Raw genomic sequence first — 21,520 nt, 5'->3', positions numbered from 1 at the left:
TCATTATTTCAAATTAAATAACAAAAAAAAAAGGAGAATAAAATGATCATTGTTTTCTCGTGTGTGTGTGCGTGTATATATAATATCTTGAATTTTGAAAAAGTTCTTACTATTAAAATAACTAATAAATTAAATTTGTATTATGACACTTGGGATGGGGGCATGGGGCAGATATTGTTGATAATTTTTGGTGAGGGCTAAAATGTTTGAAGAAGGTAGAGAAAATCGAGATTTTACGTAAAATTGAAAAAGTAAATTAAGAATGTAAAACGTAAAATTTTAACAAAATTTAAATCGTAAAATTGTCAGACTTAGTATAAATTTTGTAAAATTGATAGATTTATTTAAAATTGTAATATCAAAAGATTTTAAGAGTTAAATCGAGATTCTAACTCCTATGGTTTGAAGTTAGGTCACATGCAATACAATGGCTAAAAGCTAGTAATAATAAATATGGTTCACATTTGAAACCCTAATTAACTTGCCTAACACACCGAGCAATATGAAAAATTAAATAAATAAGTAAAGAAAAAGAATAGCATTGAATATTTAATATCAATCTCATTTCTCCTTCTTTTAGTTTTAATGTTTTTAGGATAATCTATATATATGGACAAAGGGGGGAAATTTTCTATTTTCACGAGTTGGGGAAACACACATTAAAGGAGTTTGAGGTTAGAAGGAAATAAAATAAAGTAAAAATAATGACTTTTGCATACCCAAACACTACAAGGGAGGCGCGAATTGGCGGTGATTTTTTTTTTATTAACCGCCGCAAAATCAAATGCCGGCGATTAACTGGACCGCCATGGATATAGGCGTTGGGATTGGGTTTGGCGGCGGTTTCCAGCAATCGCTGGTATCATCGCCGCTAAATCAAAATTTTGCGGCACACCAATAGAAAACCGCCACCAAATGAGACAGACACAGTTTGCTTCATAGTTACCGGCGGTTTCCAAACCGCCGCTATGTTTTAGTTGTTTTCGAATGGACGCGATTTTCGCGGCGATTCTAAAATACCCGCAAAATAAAATTCAGATTATGAAAATTGTTTACTAAAATTATTTGTTTAGTTTTTTATCCTTTAATTAATTTATCCTAGTGAACTCATTTGATTATATATTTTTAAGAAATATATGGATTTGGGTCTTTTTGTAAAGAAAAAAAATTATGTTAAAGAATCATCAAAATAAGAGAAGAAGATCTTTAACTTTAGTGGAAATAGATAAAATAACTTGTCATCAAATAATTGTTTTTTCAATTTGTTTTTTATTTTTTGGTAATGGACTAATTATATAATATACCTCAAAACTAAACTAATTCAACTAAGTGAGCTTTTGTCGTTCAATGACAATTAATCTTTAATATTGATTATTAGCTCATCATTAGTTTAGCTAATCACCACTCCATTGGAAGAGATGTCAATAACGACAGAGTCTCGTCTGGGAATTTTTCCAACCCAAAAAAAAAAAAAAAGTTGTAAAAAATTCCCTTAAAATACAAAGTTATATTGTAACTTGTATATGGTTAGGTGCATGTTATGATGGAAAGTCTAAATAATGAAGAGATGAAGAATTTTTCTCATGAGTGAATGAATGAGTATTATATGAAATAGAAAATTTTTTAAATGTTTTTGAAATATTAGTGTTTCATTCATTTTAACCGTTAATTTTAATTAATTATATATTTTTTATAATTAAAATCAACAATTAAAAATGTCATTTGTAGTATTGTTATTCGTTATTTGATCCTATTTTTTGGTTATGTTATTTTATTGGTTCATTGCCATGTAAGCTAGAATAATATTGCTTTCTTAAAGTAGCTTTTTCCTTAAGGTAATTAGGTAACTAATTTGCGAGATTAAGAGCCTATATTTATATATCTTTATTGGGAGCCATTTAGATAAAGATGTCAAAAACGTTTTTTTTTTTTTAAAAATATTTTTTAATAATTAAAATTTAACACATATAATCAATTAAGAAGTCTAGAATTTTAAATTGAAGATTAAAGCAATTGGTAATTAAGTACTAAAGATTAAAAACATTGTTCTTTTTCAATTAATTTGATTCCAATAAGTCACAAAGGTAAAGTTCTTCAATTAGCTATATAATATTATATTAAATTTTAAATTAACAAGTCTCATAAAAAAATTTAAGAGAACAATGAAGGGAACAAATTCATTTGAAGTGATAATTTTTTTTTTCTAATAAATACTTCTTTCTCACTCCAAATAAAATAAATTTTTGGCGAACACGGTACAATGAAAGTTATTGCACAGCAATAATGCTACAAAAAACAGGTTCAGACCAATAACTGAATAACATACATGGGAGCTTCCTCACATCTCTATCAAACTGATTTTTATCTATTTTTAATGAATAATGTCAACTTTATTCCCATGATATATAAGGATAAGCTAGGTAAAAAACAGAGGTGGAAAAAAAAACCTTACATTCAGTCTCATTATTACCATGACCAAGAATCAGAAGTAGCCATTTTTTATGTGCTTTTTTATTATTATTATTGTTCGTCACCTGGTGATCTCAGGTGTTCGACGAGTCAGATGATGGTGAAGAGATGAGAGGGTGAGACTCTGAAGTAGCTTGGAGTGGGTTCCTGGTCTAGGCTGGAGGCTGGCGAAACCGGTGGTTGAACGGTTAAGAGGGGGTGGCCACCTGCAAGGACACTCCGACGATCAAGTCAGTGTCCGTACGAAATGATTGCCAAATTAGTTAAGGTGATGTGTATCTCTAAGGAAGTGCTGACTTCTCCCTTTATATACTGTGCTGGGCGGATCCAAAAATGATCTAGCCCACTGGCCAAAATGCTTATGAGCTGTCCTTGTCCACGTGGGAGGAGTAGGTCGTTTCGGACTTCGAATCGGGACTTTGGGTGTTGTTCTGAGGAAGCCGACCTGACCGATTTGCTAGGCGTGGTGCGCTGGGTCGGGCAGGTGGTGAAGTCGGACGTCGACCAGGTCGAGTGCTGAGAACCGACCCGTTGGATTTTCCTTATGAGGGATAATTTGGGCCTGGGTCAGGAGTGGTATCCCGACCCGGCGACTAGTTGGACTGAACTTGTAATGGTCCGTAACAATTATTATTATTAATAACAAATAAGAAAATTATAATCCTAAAGCAAACTCCATTTATAATGTGAAGCAGCATGATCAAATTGGAAAAACTTGGACATCTCCAATAAATTTTCTCTCTTATTGTTATATAATTGAGACATCAATTACTTATTCATGTTGATATAATGATTCCAGCTATTTCAAAATTTTAACTTAAATTTTCAGCTCTCCTAACCACTTAAATTCTTGTGACTTAAAAAGGCTCCAGTTCTTTTATGATTCTATATTTATTGTTGGATTTAATTTTATTTTTTTAGTAGTGTTATTTATTACTAAAATTGCTACTGTTATATATTTTTTTATTCTCTTTTTCACAATTCCTTTTAGAAGAAAATAGGGATATGTAGGTAGTAAAAGTTGAAAATTGAAATATATATTTAAAAAATTTTTAGATTGAGTTTTTCTTATTATGTTGATAATGGTTGTTTTGAGGTATACCTGAAATGAATTATAAGTAAATGGATTTTTGTGAAAATATTAAAGATAGTAATGAAGGTATCTGAAGTGACTTTATTTGAGAAAAAATTATAGATATTATTTTTTATTATTAAACTTCATATTTTGATGACTTAAATAGGTGATCAATATCAAAATTCACCTAAATAATTTTTATTTACCAGAAAGTTCTTTATCGACCCAATTTGAATTGTCTTATTTTTAAACATTATATAATCACATCAAAATAATTAATTAGTATGCTTTTGGATAATGCTTATTTCACATCAAATTTTGTATCTATTTGAGACACTTATTGAATTTATTAAAGAAAAAATAAATAAAATATGAGATTCAAAATTTATTTTTTACAGTATTTTTTATTCTTAACAAATTAAAAATTAATTTATTATAAATCAAAACTTTATTTAAAAATTTGTTATTAACCAATAATTATTACATATATAAAATAAAATTTAAATTTCCGTTACTTAAACAAATTAATTAACTCTCATCCAAATTGATTATATAGAGCTACTATACATACAAGTCTTTTTGACTTACAAGTCTTACAAGTTGGCACAAGTCCAACAAAACACACGCATTACACTCCCACATTCAAGAGTAAATAAACGCACGTTATTCAACCACTTCCTGTTTCCAAAGCGCACTACTCACCATGCATTATGAACGACTCTTCTTCTTCTTCTTCCTCCATGAAAACGAGTTTCTTGCCAAATTTGAAGATAATGAAACTTCAGAAATATACCCAAACGATTACAGAAATACACCTAAACGATTATAGAAATACACCCAAAGGATTACAGAAATACACCCAAAGGATTTAAGAAATACACCCAAAATTCGTTAAAGTACATCTTATGCATAATTCAGAACTCTTTCTCTTTTTCCTCCTCATCTTCTACTGCTTCTTCTTCATCAAAAACGATTTCAGAGCTTGATGTCAAAAAACAATAGAAATCGAAAATAACAAAGAAAGAAAACAAAGAAAAAAGCACGTAAATGAAGAAAGAGAAAGAGAAAGCAAGAAACGAAAGAAAAGAAAAAGAAGAAGAGGAGGAAGAAGAGGAAGAAGAACGTATAGCAAGAAAAAAAAAGGTGCAGTAAAAACGTACAGTACGATTCGAAACACATTAATATAAATGACTTATATAAAAAAACGCCGGTACGTGAAAAATTATTCTTGATTATATCAATATGAGACTCATAATAGTTATAGATTAAGTGTTTAGTTACAACTTACAAGTAAAACATACCCCAATTCTAACTAACCAATAACACTTTTTGCCCCTAGATTTTTCTGTTTAACTATGTATTTCCAAGAAAGGCCAAACTTGATTTCGTTTATGAGAACTATTATTAGGTAGAAAGTCTAGGAATTAATAATAATATTGTCACGTTATTATTTTTATTAACCTTAAAATGGATTGATAAGAAAACCAAACTGTTGTCATATATATCTCAATGCCTAATTTGAAAAACAAGAGCCTAAAGTATAGCTGGTGAAATTACATTGGACCCTACCACGTTACAAGCACATGCAACATGCAAGCTTCAGTCTTGGTTTTCTCTCAAATCTTAATCTATGTCGTTTCTATTTTTCATTTTCTAATTCTTCATAAGATTTTATGCACCAATCAATCATCAATCATATAATAAACTACTATTAACTTGCTTTTATTTTATCACAAAATCAATCATACGAGATACGCTCTATTATTCTGGAAAACATTATTTTCTATGTGCATGAATTTGTAAAGAGATTCCTCTCTAACTTTTCAGCCATAGGAATCATATATTATATTATATAAATTTAAATATTTTTTCTATAGTAAAATAAATCTAATATTTGTCTTTTTTCTTAAGGAATATATCTCCTTAGATAAGCTTTGGATTTTCTTTAGCACCTTTCATCCAAATTATATATTATATAACAATAATTAAATATCTCCAACTTTAAAATTGTTATATATAACTTATTAATTCAAGAAAATTGTAATAGAATCTTCACAACCTTATAACTTATATATGTATGAACCTTCTTCCATGGTGTAAATTAAAATACATCTTAGTCTTTATATAATTAATTAAGGTAGATAGACATATATAGTCAATAATAATTTAGAGACATGAGAATATAGAAAAGGATTTTCTCCATATGAAAATGATGTTTCCTTATTTTTGTTTTTCCCTCTTCCTATTCAAGATGATGAATTAGGAAAAAAAATATAACAAGAGATGAAAAAGGAAAAACACTACTAAGGAGTAGGAACATGGTATGTAACATAACATAGAGTAGTATATTTAATTAAAACTTAGGAGCTCAATAAGACATGGGCAGATTTGTTGGGTTTGTGCCATTTGTTTAGGAATCAATGAAAGTTCCCTTCACAAGGGATTGTCCCAAAATTTGGTCCCATTTCTTAGGGTAAAGGACATTGTGGATGAATTTGGATGGCAAGTTTATGGTCCAGGATAGCTGAATTATTTATTTATTTATTCTTATTATAGGACGCACACACATGCAACCAACTCGAGCATCTTCGTCTCTTCTTACACTTAAAAAATTCCAAATATGTCTATCCTTTTAAACTTGAGTTTTAAAGTATTTTATTTGATGAGACTAAAGTATACAATATACAATATAAAACATAACCTTAAATGTAACAAATACAATAATACAATATTCCAATATTGAGACTAATTTTCATAATCCAATTAGAGGGAATTGAAAGTTCTGAAGGTTTATCCTTTTTTGGAATTAATTGCAAAATCAATATAGCTTTTCCGATTAAGGTATAACTATAAGGATGCATTTGTTTCAAATTATAAGGAAAAAAAAATCATAGCTTCAATCTTTTTAGATACTTAACATAGCAAAAGATTAAGATTTTCAAAATTTACTATTATCATCTTCCATAAAGTTGGAAGCAGAGATTTTGATATTCTAATTAATATACAAAGAAAACTTATTAATACAAATGAGTAAAAGAAATAGCTTTTTTGCTATAAAATTGTTTTCTGATAAAATCATCTGAACAGAATATACTTCTAAATTAAGCTTTATATCCACATAGTTCTTCAAAATTCAAAACCCTTAAGCAAACCCCTTGAACATAAATTATTGAATCCGCACCAAAATTCATTCTCCAGTGTCATCTATATAAGCAGTTAAGCACATAGGCCATTTCTAACTAGTGCTAACTACAGCAGAAGCAGAGCTCAGAAATGGGGAACGTCATGCACAGCAAATCTTATGATAAATATGATTTATTACTTTGAATTTGATTTTGAAAATTGCATTCTGAAAATGAAAAATCATTGTTAGAAAACAAAACTATGAAATGAAACAAAATATTTTTGTTACCCATACACGCTCTTAGTTTGCTGAAAACAACCAAATACAGATGCTAGTCATTGTAGAAGAATGAAGTACCTCACAAGCAATTGAATTGAAAGTTTGAAACTTGTTAGATTATGTACACATCAGAATATAGAAATTGAAGGACAAGAAAATAGGATCAAATCAAATCAAACTCAGCGCCCCAAAAATGCAACACGGTCCTTTTGCACTGCCTGTGTTAGGTTGATGTCAAAGAGTTCGCAGCGAATGGGCATCTCCATCTCATAGAAAGGATTCTTCAAAACATAATCAGTGTACAATTCATAGATATATTTCAATAAACTTTCCATGTGTTGAGTTCCAGGTTCACAGACCACAAAAAACTTCGTCCCTGTGATGGAGAAGAATCATTTTCATAAGCCGTTGACTTATATCAGTATTAGAAAAATAAATCATAGTTTGGTTATAATTAGATAATCATTAAATTCATTTTTCCAAGGCATTAAACCGAATAGGGAACTTCACAACAAGGAAAAGAAAAGATGGCATAATATATATTGCAAAAGGAACACAGGTTGAAATTATTAGTGCAGCTAAACATCTGGAAAGATTTTCATGTGTCGAAAACTCGAGTTCATTGAACAAAACCAGAAGTTGCACTTCAACTAAATACTCCAAAATCCAAATGGTAGCATGTATATAGCACTGCCACAAGGATATGTCCTCCCTTTTCCTCCCTAAAATAATAGTGTACATATTAAGTTGGACGAATTATTAAAGGGAAAAAAAAAAGCTCTTTTATCTACTACCTTCCACATGATAATAGTATATCATGTCACAAGAAAGAAGTATTCTCTTCAACAAAAACCAAATTTTATCTTCCAACCTAATGATTATACTGCAAAGTATTATCTGGACCTTCCTCAATGGATTTCAGTTATTTTAACTTGGACAGCATATGATTCTATAAGTAAATCCCAATAATCAACTCGATTTTTCAACGAGGTACCATAAGTGAACAAATAGTAATGTGACCAACAATGATCACAGAAAAATTTCTGATACTGACATATCCACAAATACTAAAACAATCTTATGTTTAAACTAGACAATTTGCAAGGCCTCATTTAAGTGAGTGATATGATTGCAAAAGCCAGTAAGAGATATAAATCTACTATATCTAAATGATGTCATACATTCACTCTCTCTTATTCACCAAATAAACAAGAAATTTAACATAATAATAGAGATAAACACTAATGCCCTAAGAATATACCTGTCAGTGATTGATAGCAATGAAGATCAAATGTGTCTGCTTGGAGAAGTTCAATTCCTGAACAACCCGAAACAGGTGACAATTGCTGAGAGATTGCATGCATTGAATGCCATAAACTTGCCACCCTCAAACTGTCATTGGTATCCATTCGTCCGGCAGACCCATAATCCTAGATGTCAATACATAATTTCAATATATACATTCCATATATGTTCAACAAAAAAATTCTGCAAATATAACAACAGTAAGGAAATTGGACTTCTTTTAACAATTTCGTAGAAAAGGTACTATTTTATCTTTGAAAACCCATTTTTAAAGTTTTTTATAGACTGTTTTGAGAAAGAAAAAAACCAGAAACTTCTGAGTTTTCTGTTTGTTTCCTAGAAAAATCAATACTAGAAAAAATGTTCAATTCTGAGTTTTCACAGACTCCCAAATCAAAGAGAACAACAAACTTGCAGTACAAGCATCCAGCATAAAGCTGAATTTCTCAATTATCTCAGCTCAATCTCAAATCAGTATTTAACTAAACAACTACTACTACATTAAATTGTTTTTGCAGCCATGATCTTGTTCATTGCTGGGACTGCCATCCTTCATATCAATCTTGTCCCTTATCAAGACAGACTCTCAAGGTAGCGTTTGGTGGAGAGATAGAGACGGAAAGACTGAGACTGAGAGACAAAGACTAAGAAACAGGGATTGAAATAAATCTCAATACTCTGTTTGGTGCAAAATGGGAGACAGGAATTGAAACAAGAATGAAACTCTAATTTAATTTGCACAAAGGGTAAAATTGGAATTAATTAATTGAAATGAAAGTATTTTAGATATAAAATGTTATTAAAGTTTCAGTCTCCATCTCTAAAAATTTCAGTCTCCTATGTCCCTACTTTTTGAAGGTACTGAAATACTGAAATTTTAGAGACAGAAACAGAAATTTTAGTACCAGTCTCTGAACTAACAAACACGTACTAAGTCTCAATCTCTCGGTCTCTGTCTCAGTACCTCAAAACAAACGCTATCTCAGCTAACTCCAACCTTCTAGTGTTACTTGGTAACAACATCTTAAAATTACATTTCCTTTTAGAACTTATACAAGTGCACCTATAATTGCTACCAGTTTTTCCCACTAACCAAATATTCTAATCACAAGAAGATTCAACATACTTGGTAAACATTCTGAAACAGTTTCATGATTCAAAAATCTTAGATACCCCAAAATCACGTGTAGCAGTAAAAAATAAAAATTAAAATTAAAATTAAAATCATCATCTGAAGGTTGAGTCTACAAATGAACATACCTTATAGTAGATCAACCCGCCGGACTTGTTGATGATATAAAGACTGTAAATTGCTGCTGCCATTTCCAAAGGAAAAGAAAAAACAAAGTAGTTCGGCGGAATCTGAAGTAAACGCGAAACATAACGTAAGCAAAGAATGATCGGAATGAGATGAATTGAGTTAAGAACAAGAAAGAGAGAGTTACGAGATTGCGAAACCCACTGACTGAACCCTAGTGAGAGTGAAGTGTCTCTCCTAACTCAGTGCGGTGACCATGGTGCAAGCGGCGAAGATCGGTGGCGGCGGATGGCTGGCTACTCGTTCTTTGTTCCGATCGTAGCAAATGTTAGGGTGGTAATTCAATGTTGTGTTTTTGTTTCTCAAACAAGTGAAGTGAGATCTGAAATTCAGATTCTGAATGTTACTTTGGTAGATGGAGAATTTCACGATTTTTTATTTGGGAAAATTTAGTAGGTTATACGCTATGTAGATTGGATTATAAAAAAGTTTTAACTATTAACAGCTAAATTATTTTTTTTTTTACTACATATTGTTTTTTTTTAGCGGAAATCATTAATTAATTTCTTATTATACTATAAAAAATATCAAATACTAACGGGTTTTTTTTTTACCAAAAATAGGAAACTCGAACTCGTAACCTCTTAATTAAGTATGAAAAGACTATACCATTTGAGTTATTACTCATTGGCAATACTAATGTATTTTGGAAAAAGTAAGAAGTGCAACATCCATAAAATTAAGTTGATGTCAGAAGTTTAAAAAATTAAGTTTTAAACTCTAAACTTTAAATTTAAATTATTGATAGAAAATATAATAAATAGAGAAATAAAACTTATTTAATTAACAAGAAGAAGAATAATTTTTACTTAATAAAAAGGGTTAAAAATGAGTCATAAAAAAAAGGCAAATGACGCATATAAATCAAATCAAGTAGAGGGTGGTTTTACCCAATTTCATCAAAGAGAAAAACGTTACAAGGTTCTACCAAGAGTATTTTTCTATATAGTTCGAATTAGAGTCATTCGAATTACACATACCATAGTAATTCGAATCACACTGATTCGAATTACACACACTAATTCGAATCAACCCGATTCAAATTACACACACTAACTAGTAGAGAATTTCGTGCCCATAATAATTCGAAACAGGCTGTTTCGAATTACCCTCTGTTTTTCCTATATAAAGAGTTCGAAGTAACCTCATTCGAACCACTATTCTAAATTCATGACCCACCAAATCCCAGAGAAAACGACTCAGTACGACTCCAACAAATGATTGAGCAGAATATTTAGCCGATAGGGGATAATTCGGATCGACTTTATCGTTTGGATGGAGTAGCCCATATAGCTGGTGTTATCAATAAAGAGGTTAGTGCGAACTTGTTCTTTTAAAATAGTAGTGAATACGTTATTTTTGTTAGTGGTTTTGATAGTGAATGATGCTAGTGGTTTTGTTAGTGAATGATGTTAGTGATTTTTATATTCTGGTACATTCTGTTTGCAGCCCCAGCGATGTATTTCGAGCATGCGACGGCAGCAGGGTATACGTCTGGACGAGAGGTACGTTCCGTACTTGCAGATGGCCGGCTTATACCAGCTGAATCATCTCTCATTCAGCCTCGCAAGATGGTATAAGCCAGCAATCTGCAAGTGCGAAACGTATCTCTCGTCTAGACGCATATCCTGCTGCCGTCGCATGCTCGAAATACATCGCTGGGGCTGCAAACAGAATGTACCAGAATATAAAAACCACTAGAATATAAAAACCACTAACATCATTTACTAACAAAACCACTAACAAAACAACTAACATCATTCACTATCAAAACCACTAACAAAAATAACTTATTCACTGATATTTTAAAAGAACAAGTTCGCACTAACCTCTTCATTGATAACACTAACTATATGGGCTACTCCATCCAAACGATAAAGTCGGTTCGAATTATCCCCCATCGACTAAATATTCTACTCAAGCCTTTGTTGGAGTCGTAATGGATCGCTTTCTCTGGGATTTGGTAAGGCATTGATTTAGAATAGTGGTTCGAATGAGGTTACTTCGAACTCTTTATATAGGGAAAACAGGGGGTAATTCGAAACAGCCTGCTTCGAATTACTATGGGCACGAAATTCTCTACTAATTCGAAAGATGCTGTTTCGAATTAGTATGATTCGAATTACTATGGTATGTGTAATTCAAGTGGCTCTAATACGAACTATATAGAAAAGTGCTCCTTGGTAGAACCTTGTAACGTTTTTATCTTTGGTGAAATTATGTAAAACCACCCTCTACTTGGTTTATATGCGTCATTTGCCCTAAAAATTAACTACTATATATTTGTGTATAAATAACTGTATTGTTTAACTTATTTTTAATATATATTTCGTATTACATGTATTTTATATCAATGATTAAGGTATACTTGATATTATATATACATATACACACTAGTTAAGGAATAATGATCAAAAGTCTTTAAAAATTTACAAGTACATTAATTTGATCTCCAAAAGATTCACACCTCCAATTTGTGTCTAAAAACATCAGATTGATCATTCTGATGGTTAGATAACAACACATTAGCAATCAATTCAAAGCTTTTGATCTTAGATACCATTTTCACTATTAATCCATAATTATATACCCAATATTCAGTGAGAAAGCAACATAAATCACAGAATCATACTATGCTGTGTCATAAATCATTTCATGTGACAAACAAATAGAGCAATAATACAGTGTACCAAGCTCCAAAAGGCCAAAAGAAACTACCAATGAATGAAGACTTTCCTCAATTCCAAAATATTATTGATCAATAAATAATTCGCACATAAATGTAATTTACACTTAAGAAACAACGGCTCTCAAATCTGAATGGTACTTCATGAGTTCAAAAATGCATATCTTCAGGTTTTAACAAAGATTTGGATAAAAGTCGGATGACATTTTAAATGAAGCTGGATCTTTTATGGCTTGCACAGTTTCAGGCAGTGCAACATCATCTTCAAACTTTGTGTTGCAGCCCCATAACCGAATGAGAAGTCGCCGACACTTCGGAGACGACTGTCTGAAATATGTCCGGTACCACTCAACAACATCTTGCTTGCTTATGTTCTTTAATTCTTCTGCTTCCTTCTTTGATATATCAAAGATATACCTGAAAATCAATATCCTTTGTTATCATTTTCTTCAAGGCTGGTCTTCCTTATTCATCATCCACAACCTTATTATATAACTAAATGTAAAATCACCTTTTATCAACAATCTGGCTCCACAATCGATTGCTTTCGTAGCTAAGCGAATGATCTTTCTCGAGCAGTTTTGCCATTAACCCACTTTTGTAATTCTCAAAGGAATCATCATCAAGCCCATCCTGCAGTCAACATATAATTCCTTAGACCACAAGTCTTTTAATTTGGAAATAGTGGGGTGTGCTTACAATTTCTTGAGCACCCAAATCATGTCAAATTTAATGCAATTCACGAGGGAGCCATTAGTCTCAGAACAATGAGATAGAAGGAATCAGGAATACTAACCAACAATTCTTCAACGCCATCTATGAAGTTGTCGATTCTACCTTGCACGTAAATTGGGTCGTACTCAGATGATTGAACACAGAAACAAAACCCAAAAACACGGTACGTTAACCGTAGGCTACATTCGACAACATAACCAAGCTGCTCTTTTGTCCTGTATCCAGATACACACAAATAAATAAACAAATAAAGATAAATAAAGAAACAAAAATTAAAACAACCCATAAAAAGCCATGGAAAGTGAAAACTTATTTTCATTAACAAATGTTAGACGGTCAAATGCAAAAAACTAAAATAGCATCCAATAATCACCTCAGCTGATTGAAAAGTGGCTCGTCCACAATTTCCTCAAAGAGATCAATTAAAGCTTTCAATTTGATTGATCCCAACCCAAGATCTTGCTCAATTTGAAAATATAGCTGCATGAATACCAAATTAAGAAACAGGAGAAGTTTGTTAGAAATTTCAAAAAACAATTATCCATGAAAAAGGACAAACAAAAATAATCCAACTGAAATTACCTCAGCCACAGAATTCTTTTCTGACTTGTTCTTTACACTAACATCTCTAACTAGATTGGCATTGGATGGAAGGCAAATAACGCGTTCAGCGTGCCTCAGCTCAATGGGAAGTGGATTTACTATAAAGTTCGTCTTAAATATATTTGATATGTTAATTGCTTCTTCTTCTGAAATATTTCCATGGCATAGACCCTCAATGTATAGCTGTCCAAAGTTGATGTAAAGGAATAAATTTCAAACAATTTATTGATATAAACTAGAGAACTATAATATATCATGGAACTTATGTTTAAAAACCAAGTAATTAAAAACTAATAAACAAAGAACAAGCTACCAAGAAGTAGCTATTTTCTTGTAAATGTAAGTACTATCAAGCTGAGACATGAGATTCTCATACACACAAACAGAACAAGTGCATCAAACAAAGTAGTTATATTAAGTTTAGGGTTTAGGATTTAAGGATATAATAACACTTCCCATGCATGTATTTTTTGAAAACATTATTCTTTTTTACAAAAAATAAAATAAAATAAAACTTGACAATAAAAGACTGCAAAATAGTCCAACCAATAACATATAAGATTAAATATTTCATGCCTACCTCAGAGCGAAGTTTGGGGATAAAAGCAATCAAATCATCAAGAAATAAATCATTTAGATGATGCAGCTTCTCCTCAATGTCATAAAAGCTCTGGCACAAAACTTGCAATCTCAAATATGTGGAATGACTTAAAGGCTTCATGTTGGTATTCTTCAAAGTTCTCTTCATGTCTTCTTTTATAACCTGAACAATAATGATTGGTTCATTACAATCAACAAAGCAAACAGAACTATGAAACAGGGCAAAAAGGATAACATAGACATTTTGATAAGAGATAAAAGGAAATATGTGATGTACCTCAAATCGATCGCCAGAAGGAATAAAGGATCTAGCTACTGATAAAACTTTAGATAAGAGAATGGGAAGCTTCTCATTGAAACCATAGACCTTCAGTTCCAGTTTGTCGCCAACATAGGAGACAGAAGTTTCTAACTTTGCAATACTAGCCTGCACACATAGACACATGTCATATAAAGTCCTTTAAAAATAAGATTGAAGTAACTACATTCACCAACAGTTTCTTAGATTGCCTAAGATGATTTAATTTTAACTCGAGCCAAATCTTATGATACAAAAATTTGTACATATAAACTAACAGATGATATTTTGGAAAGCTGGAATGAAAAAAAAAAAGTAATTAGTTAGGAGTTTGAATAGTCAGTTAAGAGTGGAAGCCTCTCTCTTATAAAGATACCTTTCTCAATTAATCAGTTTACATGCTTAAGGTATGAAGCTATGTAGTAAATAGAATTACCTAGTGGATCTATTCAGAAACAAAAACGTATGAAGGACAGAAATCCTCCAAACAAGAGAGAAGTAAACAAATAACAGAAACAACAGAAAATTTCTGAATGAGCAACATGTTTTGATGGAGGATATATAATATAGACGAATGGCTCTACTTTTAGTGTCAAGCAAGACAGTCGATTAACCTGATATATGATTTCATTCAACTCATCTTTAAGAAGGAGAATGAACAATTCAGACAATACACAACTCTGGGCATTAGCATATCCACCCTTCAAGTTAATCCGAAAATATGTATTGGCACGAGGAACCTTGAAAGTACTATCCAACTTGTACCAGAATTTGATCAATGTTTCATCAACTATACATCTAGGAGAAGTTGAATTTGCAAACTCATCACATGTGTCACCAGAACGTATAGAAAAATCACTTGGAATGAACTCATTTTTTGATGGAAGATGTAGCAAGGCCTCAATTTCTGGAGGATTTCTCCATAACTCCATTAAATCTTGAGCAATGTCTTCTTCAACATAACGTGAACCAAACCAAGGTTCGCATTGGACATCTGAAAAGTAGCACCATCAAGTTGTTCAATCATCATGATGGAAATATAACTTCCAGATATATTTTGTTAACAATTGAGTTTAGTTATCAATTCCCAATGGTTCAACATAGCAGATTAACAGTGAAAGAAATAAATAAAAGTGCCAACTAGCCAAAGGTGAAAAGATAACTCACGTTCCGACTTAAGGAACAACTTCGAAACAACATCTACTCTCATGTTTTCTGGAATGAAGAAACCAAGAAGTTGCTTTATCAATTGTTCATCCCAAGTCTGGTAAACATAGTCACCATATATGACATGCTCTGGCGGATAAAAGAGTAAATTTTCTGCACAAAAAAATAATTCAAATAAGCCAGAAAGATATAACAAATCTGCATAGGAAGTACCTAAAATTTCAAAATATATTGTAATTGGGTTGAAAGCATAACAAATAAATGTTCAGTTTTTGCTATAAACACAAACTGACAACAATTTTTTTTTAATCTTCTATCATATGTTGCATTTTCTCTATATCCTATTGATTAACAAACGACTTAAGAAAACAACTCCAAGCAGATAAATTAGAAACCTGAGAGTTCAGCAGCATAATCATCTTGTGGTTGTTCTTCTGCAAATCTAAAATCCATTTTTCCAATGCTTTGAAGTTCTTTGAATATCCATTCTTGTGGAGGAATTTGATGCAATAACTTCAGGTATTGATAGACAAAGCCAATGATATCAAAGATCTGGGAAGAAAAATCAAAGTTAAGCCATATTGAAGAGAAGTAATTTGTAGAAACTGGAAAGCATAAGCTGATCTGAATGATCACACAAGTTAATTTACCCATCAACTGGTCAATACTGTTTTCACACTTGTCTATTGACTGAAAAATTTTAATCCAATAATAATAATAATAATAATAATAATAATAATAATAATGAAGCTGAAATTGAAATAAATATTATGTTTGAGGGCCCACTAAACACACTACTTGCTCTTACTCTCTTCTATCTGAAAGGTCATACAAGTGATGAGATTATGATCACCTTTTCAACACCAGAGTCAGTGAGGTTTATGGACACAACAAAGATATAAGCTATAGTTGACCGATAAGTTCCTTCATCCCCAACACCGGCAGAGAGAGATGTAGCCCAACCTTTAGCCTTGAGAAAGGAAAGCAAGCTTCCCTTGCCCTCTGAAAGGTTGATTATGTTATTGTTAATGAAAGCCGCACAAGAAAATGTCCAGACTTAGATTTTAGATAAAAAAATATAGATTGAAAAAATGAGAAGTAAAACTTCCATTGGAAAAGAAAAGTAGAGACCATAAAAAGGAAATTGTGATGAAAGAATGAGAAAAACATATCATCAAAATCATATACCAAAACCACTTTCCATTGCATGTAGAGTGGTTAAGCTCTTAAACATAGTAACTTCTACAGATATGAAAAAAATCCTATTGCAGAAAACAAATTTTCATAATAATTTTAAGTTGGAACAAAAACTGGTGAAGATGTATATACACAAACAGAAGACTGGCTTCTGCTTAAGATGCAAAAAAAATACATGACAACAGATACAAGCATATATAAAGTTATAAAGTATGCACGCTTAATTGTCAAGTATCGCTGTATCAGCTATTCATCCATAATGAGATATCTTACCATGCCCAAGAAGATGAGCTAAATAATCCTGCGGTTTCTTCAAATACTCCTGTTGTAGACAGGGAAGTGTCCACAATAAGTCGAGGATATGAACATCTTTGACAGCTTCTAGCCAGTAAACTTTACCAGATTTCCAAATAGGACCTTCTGCACTGAACTTGGGGTTCACTTGAGGACCCTTTCTGATAGCACCAAATAATTCCGCAACCCAACTCTCAAGCACATCAAGAGGGTCTACACATTTATGCATAAAGCACATCACTATAAAGAATAAACATACCAGCATATATTGGTCTCAATCCTAATCCTGGCGTGAGTTGTTAAAACAAATAAATCTCATTTTTGTAGAAGATAAATCTATGATGAATCTAATCTTGAGACTAGTATAATTATTTCTCAACTATTAATAAATGTATAAGTGGGAATGGAAAAAAAAAAACTAAGCACCTTATTATTGCAGGAAGAAAAACATGACTAAAATAAAATTGTAAAACTTTAAATTGAATAATGGTGTTGGTAAGTAGGAATTCACCTCCACCAATAACAACAAGCTTCATTAATCCACCATGGTAATAATCTTTGTATAGTTTGAATATTTGCTCCCGCAAATTAACACCCTTCTCCATAGCATCAACCAAGCTCTTCTTATTGCCTTCATGTACATGGAAAAGAAATGAAATAGTAATTTAATTATACAGAGAAATCTAAATATCTAATTGACCATGTAATCGATGAACAACACTTTTATGGCATACCCCAAAAGAATCTGTTTAAAGGATGACCAACAGCAGAAGTATGGCATTGAAGTTGTTGAAGACGGCAAGCATCGCTTTGCAAAGCCTGGTTAAATTCTATGTTCAGTTTTGTATACCATTATGGTATACCAAAAACATTATCAGCAAACAGATAAGGAAATTTGAGAGCTTTCTAAAATCATAATTAAAGTGGAAATCTGCATAATTGGATTATAATGAGACATACCTGAATCTACTGCCTGTACTTCTCGCTCCATGGCCTCCATTTTTACAAGAGGTGAAATAAAGAACTGAGAAAATCTGATAAGAAAAGAAAGACCAAAACAAAAGTTTAAAAAGAAGTCTAGCATACCTATCAAGAGGATTGAAAATTCCAAGGGCCTCATAAAATTATCAACATTGAATCATTAGATTCATTTAGCTATGTTTAAGTGCAATAAAAACAAGGAATATTGATAATAATAAATTTTATAACCCAAATCACCAGAAAATATTTTACCAAGAAAAATGAGATGAATAAAATAATCAGTATGTAGAATAAAGATCACTAGATTTTATGTCTATAGTCTTGTATTTTAACAAACATTGAGGAGGGATATTGATTCTTATGTCAGTCTATAGCAAGTCTTGTGGAATAGGATTAGGTGTTTTGTTTAGAGGGGTAATCTCTTTGATATGTAGAGAGTAGAGTAGAGAACTTTGTACTTTTGATGCACTCTGTTAATCTCAATTTTTTTCATTGAGGATATCTTGTCCTCTACCCTCTGTAATTTTTTGTTATGTTTTCAAACAAATGATGTCAACAATTTGATAAATAGTAGAGGATTCTTTAACAGAAATGTCCTGTTAACTTCTATTAAACTGCATTTGCTAAAAGCTATGCATGATCAACAGATACAATATGGATTCACGCACAGTTCACAACCAATGCATGATCAACATATACAATATGGATTTACATACAATTCACAACCAGCATCACAAGATGAAATTCAAGTTCAAATTTTTGAGGTAAGAATTGGGAAGAGCCTTTATGCAAAAATGGATGCATAACAAAGTGTAATAGACAGGAATTTTCATGTCCTCACAACGGAAAGCAAGATTTACCTTCTCAAGGCACCCTTCAAAAACTCTGGCTTTACTTCAAAATGGTAGCATGTATGTTCAGTCTCTGTATATGCATTTGAGGAGCCACCGTGCTTGGATAAATAGCTATCATACTAGCAATAAAAACAGTCAAGCTGCTAGGAAAATTAACTGCACATTGTAGTCTTGGAACAAATTACAAGGTGTACGCTTACGTTACATTCAAAGAAATGAATCAAATTAATGTTAATTAATTTCGGCCTTTTTAAGTTTGATGAAAGTACAAAAAAATAAGCTAAGATTAAAAACACTTCATGGATAGCTTTTTTTTGGGATTGTTTTTTTCTCTTATAATGAGGATTTTTTATTTATTCATCATCCTATCTTAATGATATTCTTCATTTATTAAAAATAAATAAATGAAGTTAGTTGAGCTGGGCTAAGTTGCAAAAGATGCTTGAGGGATCACTTAGACCAAAAACATGAGGGATAGAATATATTGAAGCTTGAGGGATCACTTAGACAAAAAAAACACGAGGGAAAAAAGCCCTAAAGGACATAATTCTGAATTTCACACGAATTTTTTATTTATTTGTTGATGCTTTGGAAAGACCCTAACAGACAATGTGGTATTCGTCTAATTAATGCGACAATTGCTTACAGCCAAAATCCTGCATGCCCTGATATATATAAAATACATTCTTCCACCCAAGGCTTCATATAAGTGCAAAATAAAGGGAAAAGAAAAAGGACATTATAATGCAAAATTAACATTAATTCTACAATATTATGTCATAACAGGCAACAAGTCTTTACGCTACAGTTCTATCTCCTCTAAACCAGTTTTCTTAGCCAACACAAACATATTCTGATAAAATTATTTGATCCTTTAGTTCAGCAAAATCATAAATGCATACTTCCCAAAATATAGGGAGGAAACGAGATAAATTCAAATGCATGAGTAGATAAGACCCAAACCGACCTCGTTTTCATCTGGGAATTCTTCACTCCCCATGAAGAGCATGTGCTCTGTAAATCAATTACAAAAATGGTAACTTCAAGAAATCAAAAAGCTTCCTCTTAGGAGCTAGGACGTCTCTAGAAGGAACTGGTTAAAAGAATGAAATGTTTTACAAATATAATGTAAAATATAACTTCCAAACCTAGAAAATGTGCCAGTCCCTGTGCTTCAAAAGGATCCGAAAAGCTGCCAATTCCTACACACATGGCTGCTGCCGCCTGCTACAACAAAAATCACAAGTCTTACCACATTCAATTGAAGTACAAAACCATGATATACACAAGTAACACAACTCAGCATCATATCAAGCGATAGAAGTGCTTATTTTTTAGAGTAATAAAGCATTGCAACTAACTCGACCGTAAAATTTTACACAAGTATGCATGCCACAATCTCAATTGATAATCCATCCTTCAAGTAACCTTTAATCTAGAGTTCTAGACCCTTTGGTATTAAGCATTATAGATCATAATCAGATACACTAACATTTTCACACATAAATCATACCCTAACCTTGCCAACTACTTTCCCTAAAGTAAAAAATAACAATCCAATAACCTAGTTCAAGAACCAAGCAATAAAATTGAAATAGGCAGAAAAATGAAATTTTCAAAAATTGCAGCAATTTTCAACTTCATATAAGCAAAAACCTTTTTAGTCTGAGCAGCAGCATCCTTATTCCCATCTATATCCATTCCAGTTTCTTCTCCTTCCTCTTCTTCTTCTTCTTCATCATCTTCTTCGTCTTCTTCATCATCATCATCATCATCATCTTCATCTTCTTCTTCTTCATCTTCATCTTCATCTTCATCTTGAAGAGGACCTTGAGGGAAAATCTCGGGATCGTGAACAATCAAAGCTTGAAGTCCGTTAGAGAGGTGTAAGAGGCGGTAAAAACGACGGTCGTTAGGGGACTTGAAAACGACGTCGTCAGAAGAGAAAGTTACAAGAGCAGGATTAGAAGCTTCGATGACCATTGTATGAATGTTGGTGGTTCGTGGTTTGAGTTGGTTGGAATTGGAACAGAAAGAACGAAGAAAGGAAGAAGCAGTGTGAAATGGTGAGAGTGAAAGAGAAGAAGTAGTCTTTAAGCTCAGAACCCGCAACTCGCAACCCCAAAATGTGTTATAAGCCAGTGCGGCGGCTCTTGGGCTTCTCTTTTTTCCCTCTACTCGCTGTTAATAGGCCTAAGCCACCAAGGCCATGTTTGGATAATTGTATCCTAATCCTAAATCCTAAATTTTAGAAAATTAGAGGAAAGGACAAATAGGTTCTTGAGCTTTTATTCTGCTGACATTTTTGTCTCTGACCATTGAAAAATACTTTTAAGTTCCTGACCTTCACAAAATTTGGATGGATCAGTCCCTCAATGATTAGGGACGAAAATGTCCACAAGGCAAAAAGTTTAGGATCTATTTATCATTTTCTCTTAGAATTATTTATAGAGTTATTGCATTATGGTTCGTGTTAAATGAGTTTGACTCTTCGCATTTTTGTGTTGTTTAAATACTTAAGTTAAGAGATTTGGA

At 32.1% G+C, this 21,520-nt stretch overlaps 2 protein-coding genes and 1 long non-coding RNA gene across 4 annotated transcripts in view; 1 reads left to right on the top strand and 2 right to left on the bottom strand.

The window, feature by feature from the left end:
• The window catches only part of LOC110268820, a 15,547-nt gene extending 3,539 nt beyond the window's left edge, over nucleotides 1–12,008 (top strand). Inside the window, exons 2-3 of the long non-coding RNA XR_002357366.1 lie at nucleotides 2,564–2,569; nucleotides 11,389–12,008. This is a non-coding gene — a long non-coding RNA (uncharacterized LOC110268820). The remainder of the gene's footprint in view (nucleotides 1–2,563; nucleotides 2,570–11,388) is intronic.
• Nucleotides 6,911–9,968, bottom strand: LOC107641753 (trafficking protein particle complex subunit 4). 2 transcript variants are annotated; one of them, XM_016345246.2, is made up of 4 exons: nucleotides 9,698–9,968; nucleotides 9,513–9,614; nucleotides 8,209–8,377; nucleotides 6,911–7,323 (listed from the first exon to the last, which is right to left on the bottom strand). In XM_016345246.2, exons 2-4 carry the CDS (start codon nucleotides 9,573–9,575, stop codon nucleotides 7,127–7,129), a joined length of 429 nt encoding a protein of 142 aa, XP_016200732.1. In that variant the 5' UTR covers nucleotides 9,576–9,614; nucleotides 9,698–9,968; the 3' UTR covers nucleotides 6,911–7,126. The 2 variants fall into 2 exon arrangements, with proteins under 2 accessions (XP_016200732.1, XP_016200774.1); XM_016345288.2 differs by having other exon boundaries at nucleotides 9,715–9,963.
• On the bottom strand, nucleotides 12,187–21,164 carry LOC107641648 (nardilysin-like). Its single transcript, XM_016345160.2, has 19 exons — nucleotides 20,642–21,164; nucleotides 20,134–20,209; nucleotides 19,953–19,999; nucleotides 18,992–19,104; nucleotides 18,111–18,184; nucleotides 17,885–17,980; nucleotides 17,662–17,781; nucleotides 17,130–17,363; nucleotides 16,513–16,661; nucleotides 16,055–16,211; nucleotides 15,660–15,812; nucleotides 15,107–15,486; nucleotides 14,472–14,621; nucleotides 14,175–14,357; nucleotides 13,574–13,777; nucleotides 13,365–13,471; nucleotides 13,053–13,206; nucleotides 12,768–12,889; nucleotides 12,187–12,673 (listed from the first exon to the last, which is right to left on the bottom strand). The coding sequence occupies exons 1-19, from the start codon at nucleotides 20,966–20,968 to the stop codon at nucleotides 12,430–12,432; spliced, it is 3,090 nt and encodes a 1,029-aa protein (XP_016200646.1). The 5' UTR covers nucleotides 20,969–21,164; the 3' UTR covers nucleotides 12,187–12,429.

Source organism: Arachis ipaensis, chromosome B01, assembly GCF_000816755.2.
Source record: "Arachis ipaensis cultivar K30076 chromosome B01, Araip1.1, whole genome shotgun sequence".
Lineage (NCBI taxonomy): Eukaryota > Viridiplantae > Streptophyta > Magnoliopsida > Fabales > Fabaceae > Arachis > Arachis ipaensis.
This window is presented reverse-complemented; position numbering and strand designations above follow the sequence as displayed.